Source organism: Scleropages formosus, chromosome 19 (genome assembly GCF_900964775.1).
Source record: "Scleropages formosus chromosome 19, fSclFor1.1, whole genome shotgun sequence".
In the NCBI taxonomy this organism is placed as follows: Eukaryota; Metazoa; Chordata; class Actinopteri; order Osteoglossiformes; family Osteoglossidae; genus Scleropages; species Scleropages formosus.
This window is the reverse complement of record NC_041824.1, coordinates 8,277,413-8,303,612: the sequence shown is the minus strand read 5'-3', so window position 1 is coordinate 8,303,612 and position 26,200 is coordinate 8,277,413. Positions and strand designations below refer to the sequence as shown.

The following is a 26,200-nucleotide window of genomic DNA, read 5'->3' as shown; positions in this document are numbered from 1 at the left end:
CCAACGGACACGCCAGTGCCCCCGTCGAAGTAACAGGGCTTTGCGAATCGCTGCCGCCCTCCTCAGACTCTTCCTGGGTTTTCCGTAAGGAGGTTCGTTCTTCGAGCTCGGCGGCTCGGCTGCTGGCCGACGCCTGTCGTGTTCCACACAGATAAGCCGCAGCGGTGCCTATCATTCATATAATGTCTTTAGACAGTTAGCAGCCAGTGCTGGAAACTGTAAGAACAACACCTGACTGCCCTTTCCTTTTCATCACCATGGGCAGAAAGGACACACACACGCACACGGACGGACACACCGTCTGAACCGCTTGTCCCAGATGGGGGTCGCGGGGAGCTGGAGCCTAACCTGGCAACACAGGGCGTGGGGCCGGAGGGGGAGGGGACACACCCAAGACGGGACGCCAGTCCATCGCAAGGCACCCCAAGCGGGACTCGAACCCCAGACCCACCGGAGAGCAGGATGAGATCCAACCCACTGCGCTACCGCGCCCTCCCCAGGAAGGACACTCCAGTGACAATTCCTCCTTAACTGTATTTTCAGTGTTTTGTTCCTGAAAACAAAGAGACCTGGGCCCGGCCGCACTCGCACATAAAGCTCAGCCAGCGTCGAACCCGTCTACACACCTTTTACACACTTTCCAGAACTCTGAACAGTCCATTGACAGGCTGTCAGGTATCGGGTATCACGAAGTCAATGCTTACGGGAACAGAAACAAGGGGGGGAGAAAAAAACGGACAACATTTACGGTTATACACAGCTGGAGACACGCAGCTTTGGTTACAGGCACGACGGAACGATACGGTAGCGGCTTCGGGTTGCAATAAACTTGTGATCTCTTAAAATGGAAAGATGGGCAAATTGTTGCGCTACAGCGAGAGCGGAGAGGACCGCAGAACACGGAAGCGCGCGCATACGGCCTGAAAAATTGCGCTAAGCCAGCCGCAGTTTGCCCTTTGACCCTTCGACCCAGAAAGGAGCGGCAGGGCCCGTGTGCTATCCTTTTTCCGGAAGCTTCCTTCCTCTGTTTAAAGAGGATGTGTGTTAAGCACCAACCCAAAGCTAATTCTTTAACCCTTACGTGCACCATCAGTATGCAGTTTTTACCGCTTGCGCTCATTCCCACACTTTCACACACAACAGCTGAAGCTAAAAGCAACCATTTGACTGAAAAGTGCACGTCTATCACGATGAGTTCTTCTCAGGTGCTTGTGTTGCTACTCTGATCCGGGGGCCTCGCGACATCTGCACTTTCTCAAGTGCGGACGGAAGGAATGCGTACGCTCAGAAGAACGCGAATGCACACGTGGTGTTTATGGCTCTACGTGTCTATAGAGCAGCGGCGGCGGCGGCGGCGCTGCAACAAAGTATCATTTGAAGGAAAAGCAGAGGCTCGCGAAAGGGATCTGTGGCCAGGGAGAGGAAGGCGAGGGTCTCTGATAGAGCAGATAGAGTGAGGCCATTAGGCAGACCGATACGGCTCCCTCCCCACCCCGCCTACGCAGGCTGTCTCCGGTGATCCGATCTGCTCTCTTATTGATTTCTCCCAGCACCCACCTGGCCTCTAAAGCACAGACCCTTCCATCCACCTACGTGACGCATTTCGGTGTTAAAAGCCACAGCCCCGCAAAATTCAGCTGTTACGGCATTACGGCTAACAGGTGAGAAGGGTGGTGCGTTGAAACCCAAGCGGGCTAATGCTTTTGTCTCACTGCACCCCGGTATGTGAGCTTGTGGCTCATGAAAGGGATCCGTGACAGGGAAAGCAGGGTAGGGTTATCCTTTTCCCAGAAGCTTCCTTCCTCTGGTTAAAGACGACTGTGTTAAGCACGAGCTCCTTCACCGTTGCTCCGTTTGTGCCATGCTGCGTAGACCTGAGCTGCCTCTTGTTCCCAGAACTGAATCTCACTTACCTCTGGTTGGTACGAGGTCCTTGGGCTCAGATCTGGTGACCTCACGGCACAGCTTTTGCAGGGATTCGGGCCCCCGGAAACTGAAGGCCCAGTAGCCACAGGCTCATAGAAAAGTGAGAAGATGAGGGCCGAAGCTCCTTGCTGGCTCGCGTGGCTTTCTGTTTCGGCGTCTCCGGGTGCAGCCTCCCAGGGCAGGGGCCCCCAGTCAAGGCTGAAACAGAAGGCTGTGCATAACCAATTGAATTAAACATCTGCCCCCTTCAAAGCCTGGTGAAACACAGAGGTAACAGTATCCCCCCCAACCCGACCCCTCCGTCCTTTCTGCCGTTTAACCTCCAGCATAATCCCATCAAGCCCTCAAGGATACATAAGCTCCTCTGGTGCCCCTGGGAGAGGTCATCACCACAACGCAGGTCAGCAGGGATCCCATAAAAGAACCTGACTGCATTGTTGACCCCACAGGGACCCCCACGAGCTCACTGGTCAGTCCTTCCCACTGGGGGCTCTCTTCTGAAGGCGCAGAACCAGGAAGTTGTGATACACCACACATCCTGACTAGTTTCTATCATACCTTTTCCTTCCTGCACGCTTTAGCACACCACGGTGGAAGTAGAGTCCAACACCAGCACAACTGGCAGCAACCGAAGCAGGATGGCAAGCTGGCTAGCAGCTAAGTGCTAACAAAGCAAAGAGGTGCTCGGCGTTGACACGTCACGGGCAAGAGTTTCTGTCCTCCGGATGCAGAAGACCAGTAGGGAACCAAACAGTGAGACGTGGGGGGCAAGAAGTGGCCTTTGATCACCGGGTCCAGCAGAAGTACCCAGCGTACGTATTTGCGCCAGCAGTAACACCCCCACCCTCGAAAACTTTGGACATAGGGGACACAGCCTACGCTGCTCGCCTGGATTCCCACAAGGAAGTGGTTTTTAAAGCCATGACTTCTGACCTTTGGCTTTATGCCTACTCGCCAGAGCTCTGCACAGAGCCCGTTCAACACGGACCCTCTGGGGCGTCCTTATCCATGCACCTCCCCACCCCCCACCTACCCACAGCTGAGGATTAAGGGCCCGAAAGGTCGTCCGCGTTTCCGAAAAACCAGGACGGCCTGCGAGCGATAAGGGCTTGGAGAGGATAGATAAAAATGAAACGTTGTTTGGCTCACTGTACAGCTCCTGTCAATTCACAAGCGCTACGGTCGCCGGAACGGTCGCTTTCCGCTCGAGTCACGAGGCGAGTTCACTTCTCATCTCGCTTCGCATTCGGATGCAGCATCAGTTACTGCATTTTTACTGTTGGTCGGTCATTTTCAATAGGCTTCGAACCCGCTGCCGCGAATGCCTTCGCGGCTCGTCGCCGGAAGCCAAGAGATCTAGGGTCGGAGAAGACAAACTTCATCAAGCGCTCCCGGACCCCAAGGAAACCTAGACGCTCCTTTGTACCGTCCGCCAGCCAAGCCGGGTTCAAAATGCCTGCGGTAGTCGCCCGTATCCTGAGCGCCGCAACGAGACACCCGTCCACCTTCCTGTGGGCGTCTCGGTCGACAGGCCTTTCTGTTCCTCCAACTTCTTCCAAGAAGTCATTTGGCATCATTTACTATTTACTTTCCTCTGTTTACATCCCTTTGAGGAATCAGCGATGAGGCCACTGCAGAAGAGCGCCTCTTCGGTTCTCTCCGCACCTCTGTCCCCGGGAACCAGCAGAAAGGTTTATGGTTTCAGCGCGGCAGTTATCAGGGGAGAGTTAAAAGCCCTGAGAGGGGGTTGCGGATGAGCGAGTCTTGGGTTTCCAGCTGTCCTGGCCACCGTTCGGAGGGGAGGCGCAGACCTCGTGGCACCGTTTCACACCGCGGAAGCTTGGAGGCCCTCCTCCCTGTCAAAAGCACCTCCTGTCCCTCATTCTCACCCCACTGTGTTAATTGTGACCCCCGCGGTGGGGTGGGGGGCGGAACCGCAGAACCCAGCGACGGCCAAACTCTATTGGTTGCGACCCTGTCTTCTTCTGGCCTGGTGACCCTAAACACTAAACGCAGCGTGTGAGAAGGACCGGTCATGGTCACCACATGTTGCATTCACGCGGTTCTCTTAAACGGGCGCGGATGGCAGCGCCTTTGGCTCGGAAGGTTGCAAGTTTGAATCCCACCTACTGCTGTAGTGCCCTTGAGCAAGGTACTCGCCCTAGAATTACCTACCGGTATAAATGGGCAAATAATTACAGGTAGCTTAGTGTTATAAGTGGCTGTGAAGAAAAGTGTCAGCTAAATGAATTGCCAACACGCTGATTGATTTTCAAAGAGTTTTTAACTGGACGAAATGGGGAAAAAAAAAATAAATAAAAAAACAACATGAAGATGAGATTTTATTAAAGGAAAATTTTTCTCAATGTTTACCATGCTACTGTTTCATTTTGCGGTTGAGATCCTCTCCGTTTGCCAGAATGACAGCTCCATCTATAATACGACACTCGCACAAGAGTGCTGCTGAACAACAGGCTCCTCACGGGTCCACTTGACACACCAGTTTTGGATGTGGACACACCGCAACTTTATTATATTAAACGTACAGCATATGGATCTCCTCCTGTTTCTCCCTTGCCATGAAAACGACGCGGGTGGTCGCTATGGGTCAGGTTGGAATAAATGGCATCAACAAGAACAACAACAGTATATGGATGCTGCGGTATCACTACTGTTTACTGTTTCGATAATCCTTCATATTGTGCCAGAGAATTCACCCCGTTACGATACCAACATTTCTTTTCTGAGAACATCCCACGACCCTCAGGAACACTCTCTCGACCTTCACTCGGGCTCCGATCCCGGGTTCGAGATCCTCTGCGCTGGGCTCTGTGTCCCACTGCAGTTGAGCCCGTTTCTCCAGGACTCCAGGGATGTGTCAGCAGCGTAACGGTCCCACCTCTCGCACCCCCCCCCCATTGACTGACTGCAGGCCACGAAGCCTGCGCGACGGTCACCTCGCCCACAAACCCGCCCGAGTACGAGCTATCTAGCCTCCTGTCCATTTGCATCTCTATCGCCACGTTCCTCTCTCCCCCGCTGGTGCCCCTGCTCACCCGAACCCTGCTTTTATTCTCCGGGACCAGTGCCTAGTTCCTTAGAAGGAGGATGTGAAACACTCTGTCTCCCACACACACACACACACACACACCTTGCTGAGTTCTAGAAAGATCATGTTCCTGTTCTACTGAAACACCAAGAGGGATGACAGAATTGTTACTGGTGATTCAGGTGTGTCTTTATGCCCCTCCCTCGTTTGTACGCGGCCAAAAAGGTGGCGTCCGGTGCGTATGCGCGAACACGCTTCGGCACGCCTTTCTCCCTCGCCCGATGGATGGGAGCAACCCGTTCGGTTTTCTGCTCGGTTCAACGAGGCACACGGCTCCTCCATAAGGCACCCGTGAGCTCGGGGAGCCCGGAACCCGCAGAGAGACGGCCGGACGGAATTCCTCCAGGCCTTCCTGCACCGACCTCTGCCCTGCCTCCGCCGGCCTGCAACCGGTCCCGGCGCTTCGGGCCTTCGCGCGGATCGCATTCGACGCATTGCTAACGTGCACGAGCTGCAGCAAACACCCAAAATGGAGCGTGTTTTGCGTGGGGGTAGCACTGGGGACGGGGTCTTGGCAGAGGAGTCGATGGCGTTCGCCTGTGACCGGAAACACTCTACAGTCCAGCCCCAAAAACGTTTAATTCGCCCCCATCCCTCTGCGACGTGAAACTGCGTCGCGCTGCGCCCTCTGCTGGACTCCGGACACACACCGACAGCGTCGCTCTGCGCCGCGAGGACCGCGTGATGACAGCCTTCCTGTACTAATATTTACCAGACAGCATTTCCAAAGCCGCGGGAAGCCTCGGCGCTGCAAGGCGAATCGAAGACGGAGACGGGACTCGGACCCGAGCCGAGCGAGGCTCCGAAGTTTCCGGCGCAAGATCCGAACCCGTTTTGACGCAGTCTTTTTGCTCCGTTCGCTGGCTTTCATGTCAGACACGGCTGGTGGGAGGGTGTGGGGGGGGGCACTACGTGTTCATTATGGGTTCGCCCTCAATGCCATCATTATTACAGTCATTATAAGTGTGCTTCACTTGTCTGGAGAGGATGGGGCGGGGGGGAGGGAGAAAACAGAGAGAGAAATGGAGAAAAAAAGAGAGACAGAAATAGAGAGAGAGAAAAAGAGAGAAAGGAGAGAGAGAGAGAGAGAGAGGAAAAAAAAAGGAGAGCAAGAGAGGGGAGGAGGACACAGACAATGAGAACAGGGACCCGTATTTGTTAATCGAGTTGGAAAAGCAGCTGCTGCCAATTACCAGGCGCAGTCACAGTCGTCCCAGGGACCTTCTCCTCCGCGTGACGGAGTCTGCGGGGCCCAGCCGTGACTCACGGGAAGGTGGCGGCCCGCGGGACACCGCCACCCCATCCACCCTCTCTCTCTCTCTCTCTCTCACCTACACGCGTCCCTTTACACGGCAACCGCTGATTAAAGAAGACGTTGAGCGAGGGAATATCTAATCTACGGCAGCAGATGAACAACGCAGGCGGGGCAGGAAACAACAAACACACGTCTGCATTTGCTGAGGTTCACTTTCTCTGGGCGGCTCTCGCTGGACCGAACACGACCGTGTGCGGTCAGCACTTTTCCCATTTCTTAAACAGAGGAGTTGAGGTGATCTGTATGAAACTGTTGGGCCTTTAGGATGTTGGCACCAGGTGCGGCGCAGCCAGTTGATGGCGATTATTAAGACTTGCAGCTGGTGCTGAGAATCAGAGCGGATTCATTAGGGTGTGAAAGATCTGTTCTTAACAGGGAGGGATGGGGCACCTTAACTGTTGACACATTTTTCGAAGGACATCAAGCCATCGCAGCGATTCTGCACACGATTTCCCACGATTCCCAGTCTCATGTCTGCCACCAAGCCAGAATCATGAGCCTCAAAATAAACCACAGTGTGATGGACTGCGCTCAGCTGGGGGGGGGGGTGTTAGCGCCGCGCCCCCTCGCCGCTTTCCAAAGTTAAGCGCAGGTGGTGAAACGCGGTCCCGTCTCCCTGAAATTAATCCAAAGAGGCGCTCCCTCGGTCCTCAGCACTTCACACTCTCACTTTGTCTTCTTTCCGCCAGGTCCTACCGTGGCTGCAGGTGCCAAGTGGTTTCCCAGGGTTTGGCGGTTTTAATAACACCCTCTAATACCTTCAATTAGCAGAGGCCGTCACAAATAGAGGGGCGTCTGCACGTGATTCCAGGTCTAGAACGTCACAGAACGTTGCAAATGACATCTCTCCCCATGCCCCACGGCCTCCTGGGAACTTAAGCCATCGCTGTTCCGTGTGTGGTTAGAGCGCAAAGCATGAAAGCATGTCATTTATGCGCCCACCCCGAATCTCCATACGAGGCAACCGGGGACCGTGTTCGACGGAACCCTTAAACCGCTCATGTTCGGAGGACTTTGGTACACTGCGCCTTTAAAGAAATCAGTGTTACCTGCACTGCTGGTTCGGCAGCTGGATTTTTTTTCTTTTTTATTAGATTCATTTGCTATATTTACATCCCAACCCCTGGACCCTGAGAGATACATGCGGAGAATTTCAATGAATGAAAGGAACAATGTAATGAGAGTGATGGGCAATGCTGAGGTCGACGGGGTGGGGTTGTGTCTGGGGGGGAGGCGGGGGTCCGTGACTGATTATCGTCCCCTCCCAGGCAGGAAAAGGAGAGAGCACAATAATGAAATCAATTCCATTAAGTGCTGGCTCACCCCCCCCAGCCCCTACCACCACACACCTCTATGAAAAAACATTGACGTTGCAACCACTCCCACTACTCACTGGATTGAGTTACTACAGGGGTCTTAAAGGAACATTAAATGAACCGGATCTCTGAAAGCGGGGATGCATCCCCCTCCTCCGGCCGATCGCAATCCATAATCTTTATCAAAGAGCAATTAAAAGTAGTGCACGCGAGCAGTTGGCTGCGCTTCAACCACGAGAGCCGGCTCTGCGCCGTTAGCGTGCCCGCTGGCGTTACAGGTGATAAATCATTACGGGAGTCGGCTCGGACATGAGGAGATGGCGCTGAGCCTCTCGGGAGCCGGCTCTGATTTAACGGCAAAAACTCCCAATTATTCACGTCCAGCAGCTACCACTTTTTTACGGGGCTGTAATTAAATGCTGCACAGGACTGGTTTTAAACACAATCATCAGCTTGAAATCCTAATAAGTATGTTGGTTGTTGAAACACACATTATCCAGCCTCTAGGCATATGGGATGAAAAGGTATTTTTGGAACCAAATAAAAATCTCCTTCTGAAATGATTCTTAGGGACTATCCCAAAGGGGCGTCACCACTTTTTGGAAGAGGTCAGCTCGGGGGATAAGGGGAGCAGGACCCCTGGAGTGCTCTGCCATCCATATTGGTCCAGCCCCAGGGCTGGAAGAGCAGTTTCCTGCCTGATGTAATTGCATTAGGAAGCCAATTCAAACATTAAAAGCCAATTTGGGAATCTTCATTGCATCATAATATGTGGCCACATCACATTTGGTGCGATGCAAATTTATGGAGCTGTCGCAAGATCGGAAGAGATGCAAGTCCAAAAGAGATGTGTTTTGAGACTCTTCTTCGATGCTGAAAGGGATTCAGCAGCTCCGAAGGACAGAAGGAGTGAATGACAAATGGATAAATGTAAATGTAAATGCAGAGGGAGCTCATTCCACCACATCAGAGCCAAAACCAAGCATCTGTGCACTTTCAGCTTTGGTGAAACATCCCAGAATAAAAAAAAAAAATTTTCCTGAAAATGTCTCCAGAGCCTCATACATAATTATTCACAAAAGTTCCATTATTGCAAGGTCTCTTCAGCATTCCTACACTTTTATGTGAATGAGGGGAAATTGCAACAACGGGGATGGAAATCTAAGAGAACAGGGGGCACGGGAAGCAGAGCACAGCGCTTTAAGATGGAAAAAGACGGTATGGGCCGCAGCAGCCCATGAGCACGCGCTACGGTCAGGGTGGTGGGTCCCTGCACACAGGTGTACCGCAGTAACAGAGCAACAGACTGCAGTGTGACCACTCTGCCAGTATCGGAAGTACACAAAGAGCTCTGACGGGGGATTCAGATGTCCCCACGTACAGGAAATTTGCAGACCAGCTCAGCACTTTGGTGACAAGGCCTAATTAGTGCTTCGCCGCTGATCAGCAGGTTTTCCTGCCAAACATGGTGGCCATTTCTGAAAGATGGGAGGGGATAGTCAAATGAAGCGCTCCTGGTCCAAGGTATTAAGCCAATGAATGCGCTGTATTGTGACACCATCCAGGCTTCAGCTCCACCCCTCTAACAGACGCTGGCCCCTGATTGGTGGACCGAGCTGATGCAACCTGTCAGTTGACAAATGAAAAGCCACCTGAGAAAGGAGATGGAGAACGTGCTGTAAAAACACCTCCGGATCAGTTAAAGCAGAACATTTCACCTCTACAAGTGATTTATATCCTGACATCCAGGCACCATATTACAGCTAGGATACATATTAGGATGTGGGAGCAGTGCAGAGAGCAGTGCCGGTGAAGAGAGACAGCATCGTCACCCGAAGAACCTAAAAAAACAGAGGCGTGGCTTCAGGAAAATAACTACATACATTGACTACCTAACAATTCCCTCCAAAGCAACATACAAGTTTAAGCCCCGTTTACCCATTTAGAGAGCTATGTAATTTTTACTGTATCAGTTCAAAGCATCTCAATCGTGGGCACGACAGCAGGAGGTGGGATTGGAACCTAGGTCCTTCGAGTGGAAGGCAGCAGCTGGAGCCACTACGGTACCGGGTGCCCCTTAGTCCAACCCAAACCCCGTTCCCAACAGGCCGTGACAGGAAGGATAAACGTAATGTCCATTAATGTTTCATAGACCATAATGGCTCATTCCAAAGACCTGCTCACACTGAGGTCTCCATGGGAAACGGGGGGCTGGGGGGGGGGTGTCCTGGCTCCGCAACCGTGAACGGAAGAAAAAAAATTTTTCGAAAAAAATCAGCATCCGCAAATGCAATACGGTTGAGGCTGCAGCTCTCTCGGGCGGTGGTACAGTTACCCTCCAAACCATGAATTATTCAGCCCATTCCCAGTTTCACCGGGAAACTCCAGCTTTGTTCTTGGCCCTTTCCGCCTACAGCTCAGGGTTTTAAAGCGACTCCTACATGTTCTCCGGCTTCTGGCAACCAGCGGCATCAAAGTGCATCGCAAGGGACGTCAAAGTCAGAAATTAGGCGTCTAAGCACGATGCGCGAGGGCAAGACGGAGCGCTGCGAGGAGCGCCTGCAGAATCCCTCCTTTGAAACCCGAGAGCAGAACAAGAAATTAAAGGCAGTAAAGGAAACGTGACACCTGCCCTGCAATGACACGACCTGCCCCGCGAGTTCGCTGAAGTCAAACGCCGTGGATTTGCAGGACCGTACAAAAAGGGTGTGTAAACAAAGATATGAGCGTAAATTCAGTAATAAGAGGATTAGCGGGATACTGTACGGGGGAAACGGCGGCTCGCGGGTGGCTGCACCTGGTGCCAGAGCTGCTGCGGCGATCATCTGCTCATCACAGCGGCAACCACACAAAGTGGCCCGAACCGAACGTGCGAAGAGGCTTCGCCGTAAGGAGCGCGAGGACCTCGTTTTTCACCATTTCCAGTACTTCCTTGCGCGGGATGGGCAAACGGAGGGGTTGCAGCGGACAGCTTGCGCAGCGCCTCACCCTGGAGCGCCACGCAGGAGACGGTGCAATTAACCTACTGCATGCTAATTACCCTCTAGCCTCGAGCAATCAGCCCGGGGCCTGTACCACCTCACGGGCCACAGCGCTCGGCACTAAAACCCTCCGTCTTGATGGCGACCGGCATCGTAAATCTAATCTCTGGCGATGAAGTGCGTTTATGGTGCCGCGAGTATCGAGGCTGCGTGCGTAAAAGCGCAACCCGCTCCACGCAGCTTCGATCTCAGCAATCGATAAAACTCATTTCGTGATTTATGGCTGTAATGATTTTATTAGCCGGTCAAGAACCCGAAGAGGCGGCGGGACGAGGCCGTGACGTCACGCAGGGAAGAAACGAAGGAGCACCGTATCGACCATCGCTCACCTGATCAGGGAGAGTAGCTTGAGGAGGGAGGGCGCACCGGCGGGCGTTCGGGCTGCGTTGCCCTACCGCTCGACCGGACGGCGAACCATCGAGTAATAAGGCTCTGCGTTACGGCCAACAGCTGGCGCCGCTCTGCTCGACCGCTGGTCCTTTAACGGGCTCTGCCCCGACCGGCTGGAAACACAGCGGTCAACGCCAGGGCAAACGGGGCCAGGGATGAGTGTCGGGGAAAGACCGTCGAGTGTGAACGGGGATCAGATGGACGCGGAGCTGTCAATCAGTAGGAAAGTTCATCTTCATGAAAGTTCATCAAGAAGCAAAATTCTTCTTATGAACAGGACTGACAGCTTGTCACCGAACGGCTGTCGGGTTAAGCCCCACATGGAGCTTATTGTAGCCGAGTAATCTGCAGGCTTCCCTAATACCAGGTCCTATCTGTTGCATCCGCAAAGCCAACTTGTGATGAAAATGTTCACGAGTTAAGGGGTGGGGGGTTGCTAGAGCCTCCTGGCATCTCGGTAACGGCACCGGTCAGCTTGGAGCCGGAGGCGGGCCGAGACGTCGGCGGTTTTCCTCCCGCACCCGTCGGCTCGGGACGTCGTTCGCAATTAGGATCAGGCGAGTCGCCCTCGTCACGTTAGAGCAGTCCAAACCAAAGCAGCGCGCAACAGCAGAACCCCTCACGCGCAGCAAGGCGATCGCAGGGCACGGTCACGGACGCGGTCCAGTGACCCGGTCCCAGGTGGCCACCAACAGTCCCTCGATAACAAGAAAGATGGCAGCAGGTGGCGGAGCGGTTAGAGCTGCTGCCTCTAGACTGTGATGTTCCGGGTTTGAATCCCGCCTCCTGCTCTACCACCTCTGAGCGAGGCACTTACCCTGAACTGAGTAAAAATTACCGGCGAATCAAACGTAAGGAGCTATGGAGAACAGTGTCAGCTAGAAGAATAAACGTAGGAGGAGGGAGCTCATTGTCCAGGTAGCGTTCTGCAAAAGTGTTCAGACCTTGAGAAAGAAAATTTACCAATTTAACTTTTTTTCCTATTAAAAACATTAACATTTAACTTGCAGGAGCACTCGAAGGAATCCTGGAATGCGGGGACAGCCTTCCGGAAGAGACAGCGCTACGTGATCATACCTGTAAAATGTCGTAACCCGTCGGACAAGATTTACACGTGCGGAAATATTTGCAATTTCTTCGTACTGTTGCTGAACAAACTTGCCGGGTTACAAATTTCATCTACGTTCCGTTTTTCCACCAGTATTTTTTACCGAGTTGGGAAACAGAACCGTTTAAAGAGCAAAATTAGTTCCTATTAAGCAAAAATGAAGAGTTAGGAGACGGTGTGTCCTGCGCACATCTGCGCCCTGATGTTAAAATCGCGGTGCACGGCGTAAGACACCGGAAGCGTCTGCAGCTGATGCGCGGGGTCCGAACGCTCGTGCAAAAAGGAAATTTCAGCTTTGACTCCGATACCCGCTGAATAATAACTGCTTGTAGTAGTCAAGAACTTTGTTGATACGGAACACTTTGAAAAGGCCTCAATACTGCACTCTGTGTGTGTGTGTGTGTGTGTGTGTGTGTGTGTGTGTGTGTGTGTGTGTGTGTGTGTGTGTGAGAGAGAGACACACACAAAGTTGTGCTACTCAGCATTTACGAAAATATGGAAAAATGAAATTTCCAGAGGTCAAGGGTTTTAATTAAAGGAAAAAAAAAACATGCAACTAAAAACAGTCTCATCTGTCGTCTTTATTCAGTTTAGACATTGCAATTTGCAAACAGCAGTTAGTTCGAAAACAAAAAATATTACATTCAAAAAGTGTGCAGTTGACCAAGCTTCCCAAAAGAGACCGGCGTCATTTGTACGCTCGGCAGCGATCAAAGCGCGGCGACCTCCCTCTCCATCCGCTCATACGTGAACGAGCGCAACTCCGCTTATTAGGAATCTGTACGATTCGGTTTACATTGTGTTCTTCTGCAGAGGGCAGCTGGCAACTGTACCGCTTACAGCACACCAGAGTAACACTATATCCAGTACCGCTCCTGCTGAACAGTTCATAGCTGTCTGGAAAATTTTGGAAAAATAAGAAAGGGCGGGGGGGGACAACAACATTTAAAGAGTCAGACAAAGGACACGCATTTCACCACGGTTTAAAAAGGTAATATTACATTTCCATTTCTGGGCTTCTTTGCCTCCATTTACAGAAATTAAAACAAAAGAAGAGCGAGAGAAAGTGGGGCAGAAGGTAAGAGAGAAAAAAAAAAAAAAACAAGGGTCGGAAATATCGCGTTCCCGTCGCCCTGTCGGCGTAGCGCCTCGAACCCCAAAGCTATACGGCCCAGTCCTGCACAAACACTGGGAGGAGATTGAGTCCTCTGCCTATTTACAGAAAAACACAGAAAATCCCTGACCTTACTCCTTAACACGGGTTCTAAGTTCCAGACGATCAAGTTTTTCCCCACTTGCCAGCTGCCCTGCTGAGACCCGAGGAGAAGCGGGGACCGCGGCCACGGCGATGAGCTCCAAGGACGGCAGGATCCTTTGAGTGTGATGATGATGATCGCCATGGCGACCGAGTGCTCGTCTACAGCCGCCGGTCCCGGAAGGACGCGTTGCCCCTCCTACTAACCCCGCATCGCCGCCCGAAACTCCGATGTCTGACGGAGTTGAACGCAGCAGGAAGAGGAAAAGCGAAGTCGTTCTCCCGCAGCAGCGCCCCCCAGAGGCTCACCACACTTCTCTAACACTGCAAAAACCTAAACCTCCACAGGGAGGAACTCCGGTGCAGGGACACGCCTGGCCCTGATGGACGCTCCTTCGCTTTGTCCTCCCTGGTCAGCAGACACTTCCTTAGCAGGTGAAGACGTCCAGGTCAGCTTATCCCGAAAGAGAAGCGCTGCCACCGGGTGCCTGGTTACCCTACACCACGCAGGGACTATTCCCGAAAACAGCAGCACGTCCCACGGGGTCTCGGGTTCGATTCGCTCCCAAAGCGAAGGTCGGGTCGAGCTCACGCTCCCCCGCGGTCCTCTTAAACCAAACGCACGCAGGGGTCCGTCCTCGATACTGGCCGCAGAATCCAGTGTGTGGAAAGTTATCCGGAATATTCCATCCGTCGCAGGATGAGACGAGGCGGGCAGGGTGACGGTCGCACGCCCCCCAAAGAGAACCCCCCGAAACGAAGTCCGAGTCTCACGTTCCAGAAGAAATGGCACTTCCGCACGCAAAAAATGGCAACCGAAAGTACTGTAACTGTACACAGCTCCAAACGTTAAGTGCAAAGTCAAGAAGTCTGGTTATTAATATTATAATCGTGGATCTCATCATTTATTAGATTAATACGCATTTAAACTGGTTGGTCCACTGCAGAAGTCACAAGCACAAGCTCGGGGGTCACGGTGCTCGAGACCGGGCCTCTCCGGGGGGGGGGGGGGGGGGGGGGGGAGGGGGGCTCTACCTGCCGAAGACGGCGTCGTACTCGAGCAGGATGAGCTCCACGATCTGGTTCTGGTAGACCATGTGCACGGCGATGTTGGCTGTCTCCGTCTCGGGCCTCAGCAGGGTGGGACCGAACACGATGGCTACGCTCTGGGTGGTCATGCGGTTCAGCTCGCCGTTCTCAACCACTCTGGAAGAAAACACGGGGTTCGAGCAAAAACGTGTTTGCGGAGAAGAGACGAACCGCACTTCGGATGAGGAGGCGGAGCATCGACACCGAGGAACCGTCACCGGGGTCACGGCAAACTCCGCACTTGACCGTACTTTAATTACTCCGCACCCAAGATTTCAACGTAGAAAACTAAGCTGTGACGTGAAGGTGGCTGTGAAGCTGATGCAGGAAGAATAACAGTTCATCAGGATTACGAGGAGTGTGAGAGAAACCTTCCGCTGCCTACTGTACCCTTTCGTACTTAGGGTCACCGCGCAGTTATAGAGCGGTCAGTGAAAGAGCTCCAGTTCTGGACCACGCTCACTAATGCTCCCTTTGGGGACGGCACACAAGTACGTCTTCCTCAAAGATGTATCTCACGCCAAACCTGCACAACCTACCCATAATATTGGCCTCTGCACACGGGGCACAGCTCATGCGTGTGCGTTGCTTACGTGCGTATGATGAATAAATTAATAATAAATAATAAAGGTCTTTACTGTATGTCTTACATCATGTGATATCATGGTCAAATATAAGAAAAGTGCACTTTAAAATATTTCTCATTTATTTATTTTACAACCCTGGCACTTCTTTTTAATGTGTAATGTGTTATTTCAACGTATTTATTCTAAAAATCAGCATATATTGCCACCACCCAACTGATTAACACAAACAGTATCAGTCATAAGACCTCATGGGAAGGGAAGGGAAGGGAAGGGATAGGACACCCCCCAACCCCCCAAATGGAGTGGTCAGCGGACAAGTGCGATCACCTGCATTTGTGGGGGACACATCTGGGACAAATTGTTCCTCACCTGTCACTGCTGATAGACAGGTCTCTAATGTGGTGACCTTGTGAGAGCAGCTCACCACCCAAATGGAAGAGATGGGAGTTGATAGAGGGAACACGTGTGTGTGTGTGTGTGTGTGTGTGTGTGTGTGTGTGTGTGTGTGTGTGTGTGTGCGCGCGCGCGCGCTCGCTCGCCTGGGGACCCTGCCAACAATGTCACGCATAGCCGGGCCCCGCGCACTAGTTAGCACAGCACTTAACACCTGACGTGCCAGCTGTGAACGGGAAATTAATTACACGGCCACCTTGTTCTCATCACACACAGACACACACGCGTCGGGGGTCCAGCCGGGGTGGGGTGGGGTGGGGGGGGGTTGGCCAACAAATAAACACCATCTAAGAGCACCATTTCCCTTGCTGGCCCAAAATTTGCTGGTGTGAATATCACGCCGCGAACACACACTGCTTCTACACCTGGGCTTTCAGAGTTTAAAAAAAAAAAAAAAAAAAAAAAAAAAAAAAAAAAAAGCCCCACCCTATCTCGCTCTGCAACATCCCCCGCAAAGAACCGCTCAATCAGTTTACCCACAATGCACCTGGAGGGCCGGCAGGCTATCGAACGGCTTTCTCTCCCGTCTCCGAGCTAATGATGGCGCCGGCTCGTGTCCGGGGCTGCCTGGGTAATGCACGGAGCGGGATATCCTAATAGAGCTCGCGGCTCGGGCAGGAGGGCTCGGCCCGCGAGTGTCGGAGGGGTGCGGTGTGTCGTGGCTTCCTGTGGCAAGAGGAACAGGAGGCGGGCGCATCGCAAAGCTCACTTGCGGAGGTGCATGAAGAGGGCCTGCATCGTGTCCTGGTTGGGTCTCGGCAGCTGCTTCAACAAATCTCTAATCAAATGGACACGCTGCTTGTAGTCCGGACATTCTGGAAGGGACACACACACACACACACACACACACACACACACACACACACACAGGCTGCATTTTACACGTGCCATTTCACAAGCACACTTATGGTTTCAAGGCCATGATTGGACTGAAAGAGCTGACTGCGATAAAGTGAGATACAGCGCCACCCAGTGGACAAAAGCTGCAACGTACACGTTACATTTCTACTCGCTAACTTTACCGTAGTTTTTTTAAAATACAAAACTGTACTGAGTGAAATCTCAGATGCTGCATTTCTAATCATTCCTGATGATTCATTTAACTTCCATCTGGGCCGTGTATTTTGCGTCCTCAAAGAGCTCAAGACCACGTGACCGCAAACGAGCTCTTACTGATGGCGTTGACGAAGTCGCCAAAGTGACTGTAGGTGAAGAGCGGCTCTGGCAGCTCCCTGAAGAACATCTTTAGAGCTCCGGTGGTGACGTGAATGTCCTCCCACTTGCTGTCCTCCAGGTTCACCTTCTCATCTGAGACGGAGACAGGCAGTTAGGAGGCACAATCCAAACGACGTAGACGCAGGTTCAGGTTGATAGGCCACGTGCGTGAATACGAAAGAAAGGCAGGGAAACCAACACGCTCAAGTTTGTGTCTTCGGGCGGAAGAGATTAGATCAGGTGAAAAGGACTAGAGAGGAAGCTCGCAGCCTACCGTGATTCACCGCAAAGCGCAGCTTCTGTACCACCGCCAAGTTCCCGCTCACTCTGTACAGGCCGTCCACACCGAGTCCTGCGGGTGGGGCAGAGGGACACGGGTTCAGCTCATTTTCGCAGTCCAGACGCACATTCCCGGGACTCCTGCGCTGGGCGCCGAGGCGATGGAGGCGGTAAGCGGCAAGCACTGACCCGTCTTTTCCACGTGGTCAATGCACATCCTGACAAAGTTGGGCACAGTGGTGCTCTCCCTCTGACACAGACTGGTCAGACTGCAGCCGAAAACTTGGTCTGAGAGACAGAAAGAAAAGCGGTACATCAATCACCCAAAACCTCAGCTGTCTTTCACAGTAAACGTCCTTAATGATACACGGTCATCTCTTATTCAGACTCCCGACATCAGGTTTCATACTATTTGGTCCCTGATTATTAATACCATTGATAATGAACTATAGTGACTAAAATCAAAAGGAAATCAGTGCAGATTTTCACTTGTCTGCTCTACAAAATTTGGTCCGGGGCGAGAAATTGACACCATAATTAAACTACGTCAAGCTGCTGTGAGAGAATGACTGAGACGCACTGCATTGTGGGAAGAGTGTACCCACGCTCTCTGGCCCTATACAGTCTCACTTGCATTTGTAACGACTGCGCTTTAGTTTTCCAATTTTCTCTTTTATTTAAATGTTATACATGGTGACATACAGCCTTCTCCTTCCTCAAGCCAGTCCACACAGACCATCACGGTAAGTTTAGTTTTCATGAAATCATCTTTTTTAAAATTTGTTTTAAAAAATTAACTGCACTTAATCACACGTCTGCAACTATGTCTTTTTCTCCTCATGTAATGCACAAATTTTATTTTCTACGAGATGTATGTCGCTTTGGAGAAAAGCGTCTGCTAAATGAATACACACACACACACATTTTCTGAACCGCTTGTCCCATACGGGGTCGCGGGGAACCGGAGCCTACCCGGTAACACGGGGCGTAAGGCCGGAGGGGGAGGGGACACACCCAGGACGGGACGCCAGTCCGTCACAAGGCACCCCAAGCGGGACTCGAACCCCAGACCCACCGGAGAGCAGGACCCGGTCCAACCCACTGCGCCACCGCATCCCCCCCAAATGAATACATGTAAATGTAATATTGTTAATCATTGTATTTTAATATTCTACTTATAATATCAAGCATTATCTAGGATTATTTTGGGGTGGGCACAAAATGAATTGGGATTTTCTCCACAGAATGAGTTAGTTAAATAGAATATAATTGAAAATAATACAATAAGTAATTTCATTACCCAGTCTTTTGATATTCGGTCCATTTTCAGGAATGAATTTGGACCAGATATTGTGGGATGTGTACTCCCCAACTTTAACTGAACCTATTAAAAGCCCAAGATTATTCTGGAAGACAACAAAAACTTAAAGGTGGGGAAAAAAGAAGAAGCAAACTTTGAATCCAACAAACGCGTCTCGATTTTCAGAAGAAACTGCTCAAGGGATCAAAGCATTTGGACCGAAGGAAACACTGGGGCCGTTTTGCACTTCCTTCACACTCGTGACTGAACAGCAAAGCTGAGTCACGTACAGTTAATGTGACAGCTGGCTTCACATGGTGAAACGCAAATTATTTTTGTAACTGTGATAAACAGTCACCAGCTACCTGGGTTTACTTCTAATTTCTGAATAACGCTGTTACACATGAGACTGCGTTCCCAGTGCGTCGTTGCATCACTTGAAAACGGGTCCATGTTGTCAGAACTTTTGGAATTTAGCTGGAGTGTGGCGTGTGGGAACATTAAAATAAAAAAATATGCATGACACACTGTACATACAATTTCAGAAGTTGACCAAGAGCTCTTTTCCTGTGCTGGAAAGAGATGGTTCTGGAAACCAACTTGTACCTTTGATGTAGCCCTTGTCTCTAACAGCCTGAAGGGTCGGTCGCCGTGTGAGAAACTTCTTGAGCTTCACCCTGGTCTTCTTCTGGTCAGCGTCCATGCTGTTGGTGATCTTCATGGCTGCAAATCATTAAAGGAAGCAGAAATACGAACTTGGAGGGAATCCAGAGTACGTCCCGATGAACGTCTGTCTGTATACCGTACTCAGGTATTTTTCAGAAGTACAAGTTGACATTCAGACACGAAGCCATGATGAAAGAGGACAAGACACTGACTTCTGTTCTTCTTCGAGTCCCGCTGATCCTTCTCCTTGTCCTTATCATGCTTCTCGGTCCCCGGGGACTCCGGCATGTCCTCCTCGATGGCCTCATCAGACTCCCAGGCCTGCGAAGTGTCACACATTGCATTTCTAAGGTCTGCAGCCTCCACCACGGATCTTATTACTCACACAATATCAAATTATGCTAACGGCGGACCGCCTTCGCTAACGGCAGCTCACGTCCATCATACATCACAACAAAGGTCATAGTTGAACAAGAAAGTTCTACGGCTCTCATCGCAACCCTTCTCATACACGAAAAGGGAGTTCTATCGCTTTACATCGCCAAAATCACAGGAGATGCTGGAAGGGGAAGAAGACGTGCCCGAGCGGCAGCACTCACGTGGGTGTTGACGGTTTCTACCAGCGTCTTGTACCAGTCATTGATGACGCTGTCGATCTCCGACTGGATGAGCAGCTCCGTCCCCTTGCGGGTTTTCAGCTAGAGAGGAAACGGAAAAGTCGGGCAAAGCGGCACACGCAACGGTTTCCGGGAAGGAGACGTAGGCTGAGAGAGCTGGTATCTGGACTGCAACGAGGTTCCAAGGGTATCCGCATCGGTCAACGAAGCCGGACGCTTAAAGAATTTCAGGCGCTTTGACTTTTTACTAACCATCAGTAAGTGATGAGTAAGGACTGTGCCATAAAGTACGTGCACTGTGTTTGTTGCCTGTTTTTTCCTCAAACTACAGCACTGCGCCACTAGGGGGAGACAGAAACAACTTGATTTGCTTGGTTCTCATAAGTCAAAGGTCAGCCAGGGTTTCCCACCAGCAGAGCGAAGAGGTTCACCTCTATGACATGCTTCTTGCTGGATTTGTCCTTTGAGGCCCATTCCACCGAGCCACCCCTGAGATCCACTGTGAACTCCGGCTTGGACTGACTCCCTCCGAACTTCTGAGAAAAAGGAGGGGAGAAAAGACCACGGACGTTAGAACGAGTTTGTGCGGTATGACGGACAGCTCGGGGAATCCGAACCAGAAACCCAGCTAGAGTTAAACCGTAACACTTTTAATGACCGCACTGTCCTCTGCCAGCTCTACCGAATGCAGAAATCCCAAAACGATTGCTGAGCTTCACCATAATCCCAGTCAAGCATGCAGGCTCAGAGCTGCCCAATCAGGCTCCCCCCCCTCGCACTCAAGCTCCTCCCACTCCGCTTGGGGCCCCCCTTTCGCCCCATCCACATTCTCCTTCTCGCTCCGGTTCAAACATGCTAGCATTCACAGTGGGCACTGGCGACCGCATGCACGGATCTTATACTCCATTCACGCAACCGGTATTTAAAGCAGGGGTGTCCAGACTTTTTTGGCCAATCGGTGCTGCGAGCGTCAATCGTAGCAAGTGACATACCAAATGTTAAATGTCTAAACCGAAGAATTCATTTTATTGTATTTTATTTAGGTGCATTGTGTGCTCAAGTGTGTGTGTTTAATTATAACCACTTTATGGGATTTAACGGTATTTATGGGAGGTATGGTATACATTAATTTTACAAATGCTTTTGCTGGCCTCGTGCACCCTTCGGCCGCATGCGGGACACCCCTGATTTCAGACAAAGTATGGAGAAAAGACAGCGCTTTGATGCAACGGTGCAACAGACACTACTGTTCCCGATGCCTTCGCGTGAGTCCGCGACGTTTCCCGCCCTCACCTGGATCACAGAGTGAAGAACACGCACAAGGTGTCGTGACACACGCAAACGTCAGTAATAAATCTCCTGCGGGACGTGCGAGCGTGAGGAACGCGGTGAGTCGCTGAACCCAGAGCTCGACAAAGAGGCGTCACTAAAGATAGGTTTTCCTTTGCTCTGAGCGCAACACTACTAGTAGCAGTGAGTGAGTGAGTGAGTGAGAGAGATGCAATGCCAGTTTCCTGACAATTGCATAACAGTTGTGATAAAAAAATTATATTGAGCCTTAAAGGGGTTTGGAAATAGTGTGCCTCCTGGAGGAATAGACCTACCTTGCAAGTGAGGGTCAGCACACCTTCACCTGTAGGTCCTGCACTTGTACTACAGCTATACAGACGGATCCCATCACTTTGCTTTTACGCTATCGAATGACACCATTTATTCATTTACCTCACGCTTTTCTGCAAAGCAATTTAGAATGTGAAGCTACCTACACGGTTTTACTCCTTTACCCATTTAAAGCAGGATAATTTCTTTTAGATGGGATTCAAACTCACGAACTTGTAACCCAAAGGCAGCAGCTCTATCTGCCGAGTTGCCACCGAGTACCGGTCTGTGAAGACGGCACAAAATATAATAGAAATATCAATATCAAAAACGCAAAGATGACAAATTTAGGGGAATACGCAGAACTGAAAATAATGGGCGGAAACATGAGCGTGCCTATTGGAGACCACTGCAGTGTCTCAAAGGTTTACGAGACCTTCAGTCATAGAGTCATAACCCGTCTATTCGACAACAGTCATTCAAAGGGGAGCGGAAGCCCCTCTCACTCTTGACCGCACCCGCACCCACCGCCACCCCGCACCCCTTTCCCAGCAGGCAGCGGTTAAGGAATGGCAAGCAGAGGTGAGCGAGGGGCAGGCGTGACAGACGGGGGGCGGCATGCAGAGAAAGGACACATACAGCGGCGGCCGGGACGGGCCCGGGCTGCCCGTAGGAGACGGCGCGGTGGGGCTTGGCTGAGCGCTTCCAGTTGCTTAGCAGCGAGAGGAGCAGCTCGGGGATGGAGCCACTGAGGTGGTATGACTTGATGGAGAAGAGGGGAAAGAGGAGCGGCCGTGTGAGAAGAGCACAGGAAGACGAGAGAGGGAGAGAGAGAGAGAAAGAGAGAGAAAGGGAGAGAAAGGGAGAGAGAGACGGGGGAATGGAGCAGAGCCCCGGAGACGACAAGTGCTACACGGCCGTGAAAAACCGTCACTTCACCCTCCCTCATTAAAATTCGTGCAGAGCCGATAACCACGGCTCACTGAACATCGTGATCTTTCGTGGTGCCCCAAAAATTGCTGGTTCCGAGGACAGGAACCGGATGCAAACCGTGCTCCACGGCGCTCCGTCTTTCTACCTCTCCGCTTACTACGGACCAAACTTTTACATCTATTCACTGAGCGATGCTTTTCTCCAAAGCAACTGACACTGATTTAGCCATTAAAAGATGGGCAATTTTTACTGTATCAATTCAAGGTAAGTACCTTGCTCAAGAGTACTACAGCAGGAGGTGGGATTCGAACCCAGGTCCTTTGAATCCAAAGGCGGCGGCTCTAGCTGCTACACCACAATTTTTACGTTGTGGATCGGGGGACGAAGGGTTGGGCCTAAAACTCAAAGCTTCAAAGACGCTTTGTTTCTGCATCACAGGAGGGATCCAGAGAGCTGCGCGTTTCCATAAGTAGAGCGGGTCACGTCACCCTTTCGCAGTCCTTGAGATCGTAGCTCGAGAGCGCCCCCCCACCCCCACCCCCACCCCGGCGCACCAATACATACCCAGCTGGTCCCTCCCCCTTGGCCCTTGGCAAACAGCAGCGAGGAGCCCTGCAGCACCGTCCACGATGAGGTCCAGTTCTTCCTGAAAGCCAGCACAAGGGGTGTCGGAACCGTGAGCGGCTTTTCCGTCAAAGCCGCACCGCGAGCATCTCAATCACAGAGGAGCAATTTTTGAAGCAGAACCACAGGACATTAATAACCCTTATTAATAAGAGTTCATGCCTCCCAACACGATGGAGTTTTCATTTTATTAGTAAAATACTGTTCGTGTAAATGCACCCATCTCTCGTTCCACCAGTTACTGATGTTTAACCGTTCGTTCTTTACGGGGATGGTCCGCGACTCGCAGCAGGGTTTCGTTCCGACACGAGAGTCACGAACCCTCCCTGTACCGTATTACGGGAACCGTAAGGAAGCACGAACAACTCACACGAATAAATGTGACATTGCGTAATACAGTTGTTTTTCTCCTCTAATTTCGCACATTACTGATGTTATAAAATCATACCAACATAGAATTGAGATTTTAGAACCGGTACACAGCAGGTTTTTAATACATTTGATTGTTGCTTTATTTCTCATTTATTGTATGTATTGTTTTATGTGAGTCCAGATGTTGCGCACTGGCCGTGTCATGGTTGTCCAAGACAAATTTCCCAGAAATGGGACAGTAAAGTATATTCTATTCTTCTATCTAGAATTGCAATAATACTAATTATAATAATAATAATAATAATAATAATAATAATAATAGTAGTAACAACAATAATAATAGTGCAGTTTTATGAAGATGTTTTCATGCTGCATTACTGCCTTCACTTTGATTTTTAAATCCGTTTTTCCTTTCGCTTTTTCTTTTCCACGCTCACGTTTCCACTCGCAGGAGACTGTGAATAAAAAACAACCTGAATGAGATCACAAGACGTTCTGCGAATAAAACAAACTTTGTTTGCAAATGAACCAGTATCTGTGACGGAACTAAGACGCCTCGTGGCAGGACGCCCGGCCAGCGTTATCGTACAGCACGTGGAAGAGTTGGCCTTTAGACGTCGCGACTTGAAAAGAAAACACGATTTTCGCCCGACTCCTAGGGACAAACACGACATCAGATCACAGGTAAAGGTAGACTATAGTGACAGAAATGATTCCAAAGGGATGAGGACGTCACCGTGCCGCATCCTTATCGCTGGGGATTAGGTTCGGATGCCCGATACCAGGGTATACTGGGGCACCGACCACCCCCGGGTATTGAGGATACTCAGACTCGGGAGTTTATGTAAATTATGCAAGTTATTAGTTTACAGTCGTTTGCAATAGTCAGGCCGACTTCCTTGCGCAGTAAAAAATGAGACGCTTACCTAACTTTCTTCCCGTTTTCCGTGATTTTGGTGACATTCAGAACACCACACTTCTCTGAGGGCTGCGAAATAAACAAAAGCAACATTAACCGATGCGCTTGTGGGAAAAAAAGCACCAGCAGAGCGGTCACTCTGTCTCTCTCTCACACACACACACACACACACACACACACACACACACACACACACACGGAACGCTCCAGGAAGAACAAGGGGCACAGATGGGACAACAGGGCACAGCACAAGGCCACCACAGGGATGCGCTCATCAGCGCCCCCAACAGGTACAACGTCAGAAATCCCAGGTAAGTGACAAGACACAGCAGTGGCTGGCAGAGCCTGAAGCCACAACACCCGAGGGTGTCAGCACAGCACAGCACAGGAACGGAGGAGGCCAGGGAAGGACCAGACAGCAGGAGGCGCCCCGATCTGCTTGCCTGTCCTGTCAGAGGATCCTGGGGATGAGGGGAGGTGGGAGAAGAGGAGTGCAGTGGGGAGGGGGCATTGACTGCTGAGGGATACTTGGGGGACGAGGGACACGAGTCTGAATCGGGGGAACCTTGCTTGGGGCCCGTCGCCAACTCCTACGGACAGAAATGACATCATCAGTCCGAGACCACACATAAAGGCGGAATATAGTGACAAAAGTAATTCAAAAGGGAAGAGAAAAGAGAGACGCTCATGCACACACTTTCCCCCCCCCTTAAACAAATCAGGTCATTTAAAGTAAGCAGAACTCCAAATGTTCGATGCACCAACCTGGAGGTTCAATAACGGACACAAGACCAGCTGCACTAGAGTCACATGAACATGTGGCACATTGACATTTATAAATTTATTCATTTATCAGACGCTTTTCTCCAAAGCGAATTCCAATGAACTCTATGTAGTGTCATCAGCCCACACACCTTATTCACCGTGGTGACTTACACTGCTAGATACACTACCTACACTGGGTCACTCATCCATACATCAGTGGAACACACACACTCTCTCCGTCACTCGCACACTATGGGTCAACCTGAACAGCATGTCTTCAGACTGCGGGAGGAAACCAGAGCACCCGGAGGAAACCCATACAGACACAGGGAGAACACGCAAACTCCACATAGACTGAATGGGGATCAAACCCACATCCTCTCGCACCACTCAAGCACTGTGAGACAGCAGCGCTACTTGCCGTGTCACCGTGCTGCCCGATAACACCCACATAACTGTGAGTTATGGGTGGGTTATATCGGGTCGTGTGCGGTGCGTTATACGTGGGTTATAACGCCCACATAACTGACCACTGATGAACACAGCGCTATCCAGTGTTTCCGGCAGGAACAAACCATGATTATGTTTAGGTATACAGTAATCGCCCAGTTAAGGTCAGGGTTAAGGATGAACACCCACACTCATACACTAACCGATCGCATGAGTGCCTCATAATCCCCGTCCAACGAGGTCCTATAATTGGTACCATTTAAGCCAATCAGTGGCGACTTGGAAATATTTATACATTTCAGTATGAATTTGCAAAAGAAACATATTGATGTGCGCATGGCAGCAACTAGATGGGCGGTGCATCTCCAGCACGACCAACATAACAGGCTTGCCTGTGTTCCAAAGACTGCCGGAACGGGACCAGAGCAGCTGGAGGAGCGGAGCTGCCGTCTTTCCCATCCCAACATTCACCCTGCCCCGCATCAACACGCCCCCTCCATAGTACAAGATTTTATTTATATATATTTTTTATTATTTATAGAAATTAGAGCTTCTTGTAGGCCACTCTGGATGCGAGCACAGTTACACACACACACAGACACACACAGAGCTTCCCAACAGTCGGTCGCTTGGGTCGATCCGCGAGCTGTAATCTCGGCAGGGCGCCCGTCTCACGCGGATTACACCTTTCGGTAAACCTGCCGTGCCTCCCCGCCCCACAAACAAATCCGGCAAATTAAACAGCCGGAATGTGAACCGAGCCTCGCGGCAAAGCGAATCGCCGCGGTTCTCCGAAAGGGAATCTAAGCACATTACCAGGTAGCTGCCATGCGATCGAAGGAGTAGCGAGAAACACGCACTGTAAACATTTA

General features: G+C 51.1%; 1 protein-coding gene across 4 annotated transcripts in view; it reads right to left on the bottom strand.

Annotated features, from left to right (window-relative positions):
* Positions 1 to 12,766: 12,766 nt before the first annotated feature.
* LOC108927631 (rho GTPase-activating protein 12-like) overlaps positions 12,767 to 26,200 on the bottom strand; it is a 60,803-nt gene continuing 47,369 nt past the window's right edge. Inside the window, exons 7-19 of one of the 4 annotated variants that reach the window (XM_029246210.1) lie at positions 24,557 to 24,703; positions 24,121 to 24,182; positions 22,763 to 22,844; positions 21,905 to 22,027; positions 20,098 to 20,202; positions 19,649 to 19,747; positions 19,262 to 19,370; positions 18,990 to 19,106; positions 17,273 to 17,371; positions 17,079 to 17,156; positions 16,763 to 16,897; positions 16,299 to 16,404; positions 12,767 to 14,666 (exon numbers count right to left, since the gene is read on the bottom strand). In XM_029246210.1, the coding sequence (XP_029102043.1) occupies positions 14,492 to 14,666; positions 16,299 to 16,404; positions 16,763 to 16,897; positions 17,079 to 17,156; positions 17,273 to 17,371; positions 18,990 to 19,106; positions 19,262 to 19,370; positions 19,649 to 19,747; positions 20,098 to 20,202; positions 21,905 to 22,027; positions 22,763 to 22,844; positions 24,121 to 24,182; positions 24,557 to 24,703 (1,437 nt within the window). In that variant the 3' untranslated portion in view covers positions 12,767 to 14,491. The remainder of the gene's footprint in view (positions 14,667 to 16,298; positions 16,405 to 16,762; positions 16,898 to 17,078; positions 17,157 to 17,272; positions 17,372 to 18,989; positions 19,107 to 19,261; positions 19,371 to 19,648; positions 19,748 to 20,097; positions 20,203 to 21,904; positions 22,028 to 22,762; positions 22,845 to 24,120; positions 24,183 to 24,556; positions 24,704 to 26,200) is intronic. The other 3 variants (XM_029246211.1, XM_029246212.1, XM_029246213.1) reach the window with 3 other exon arrangements.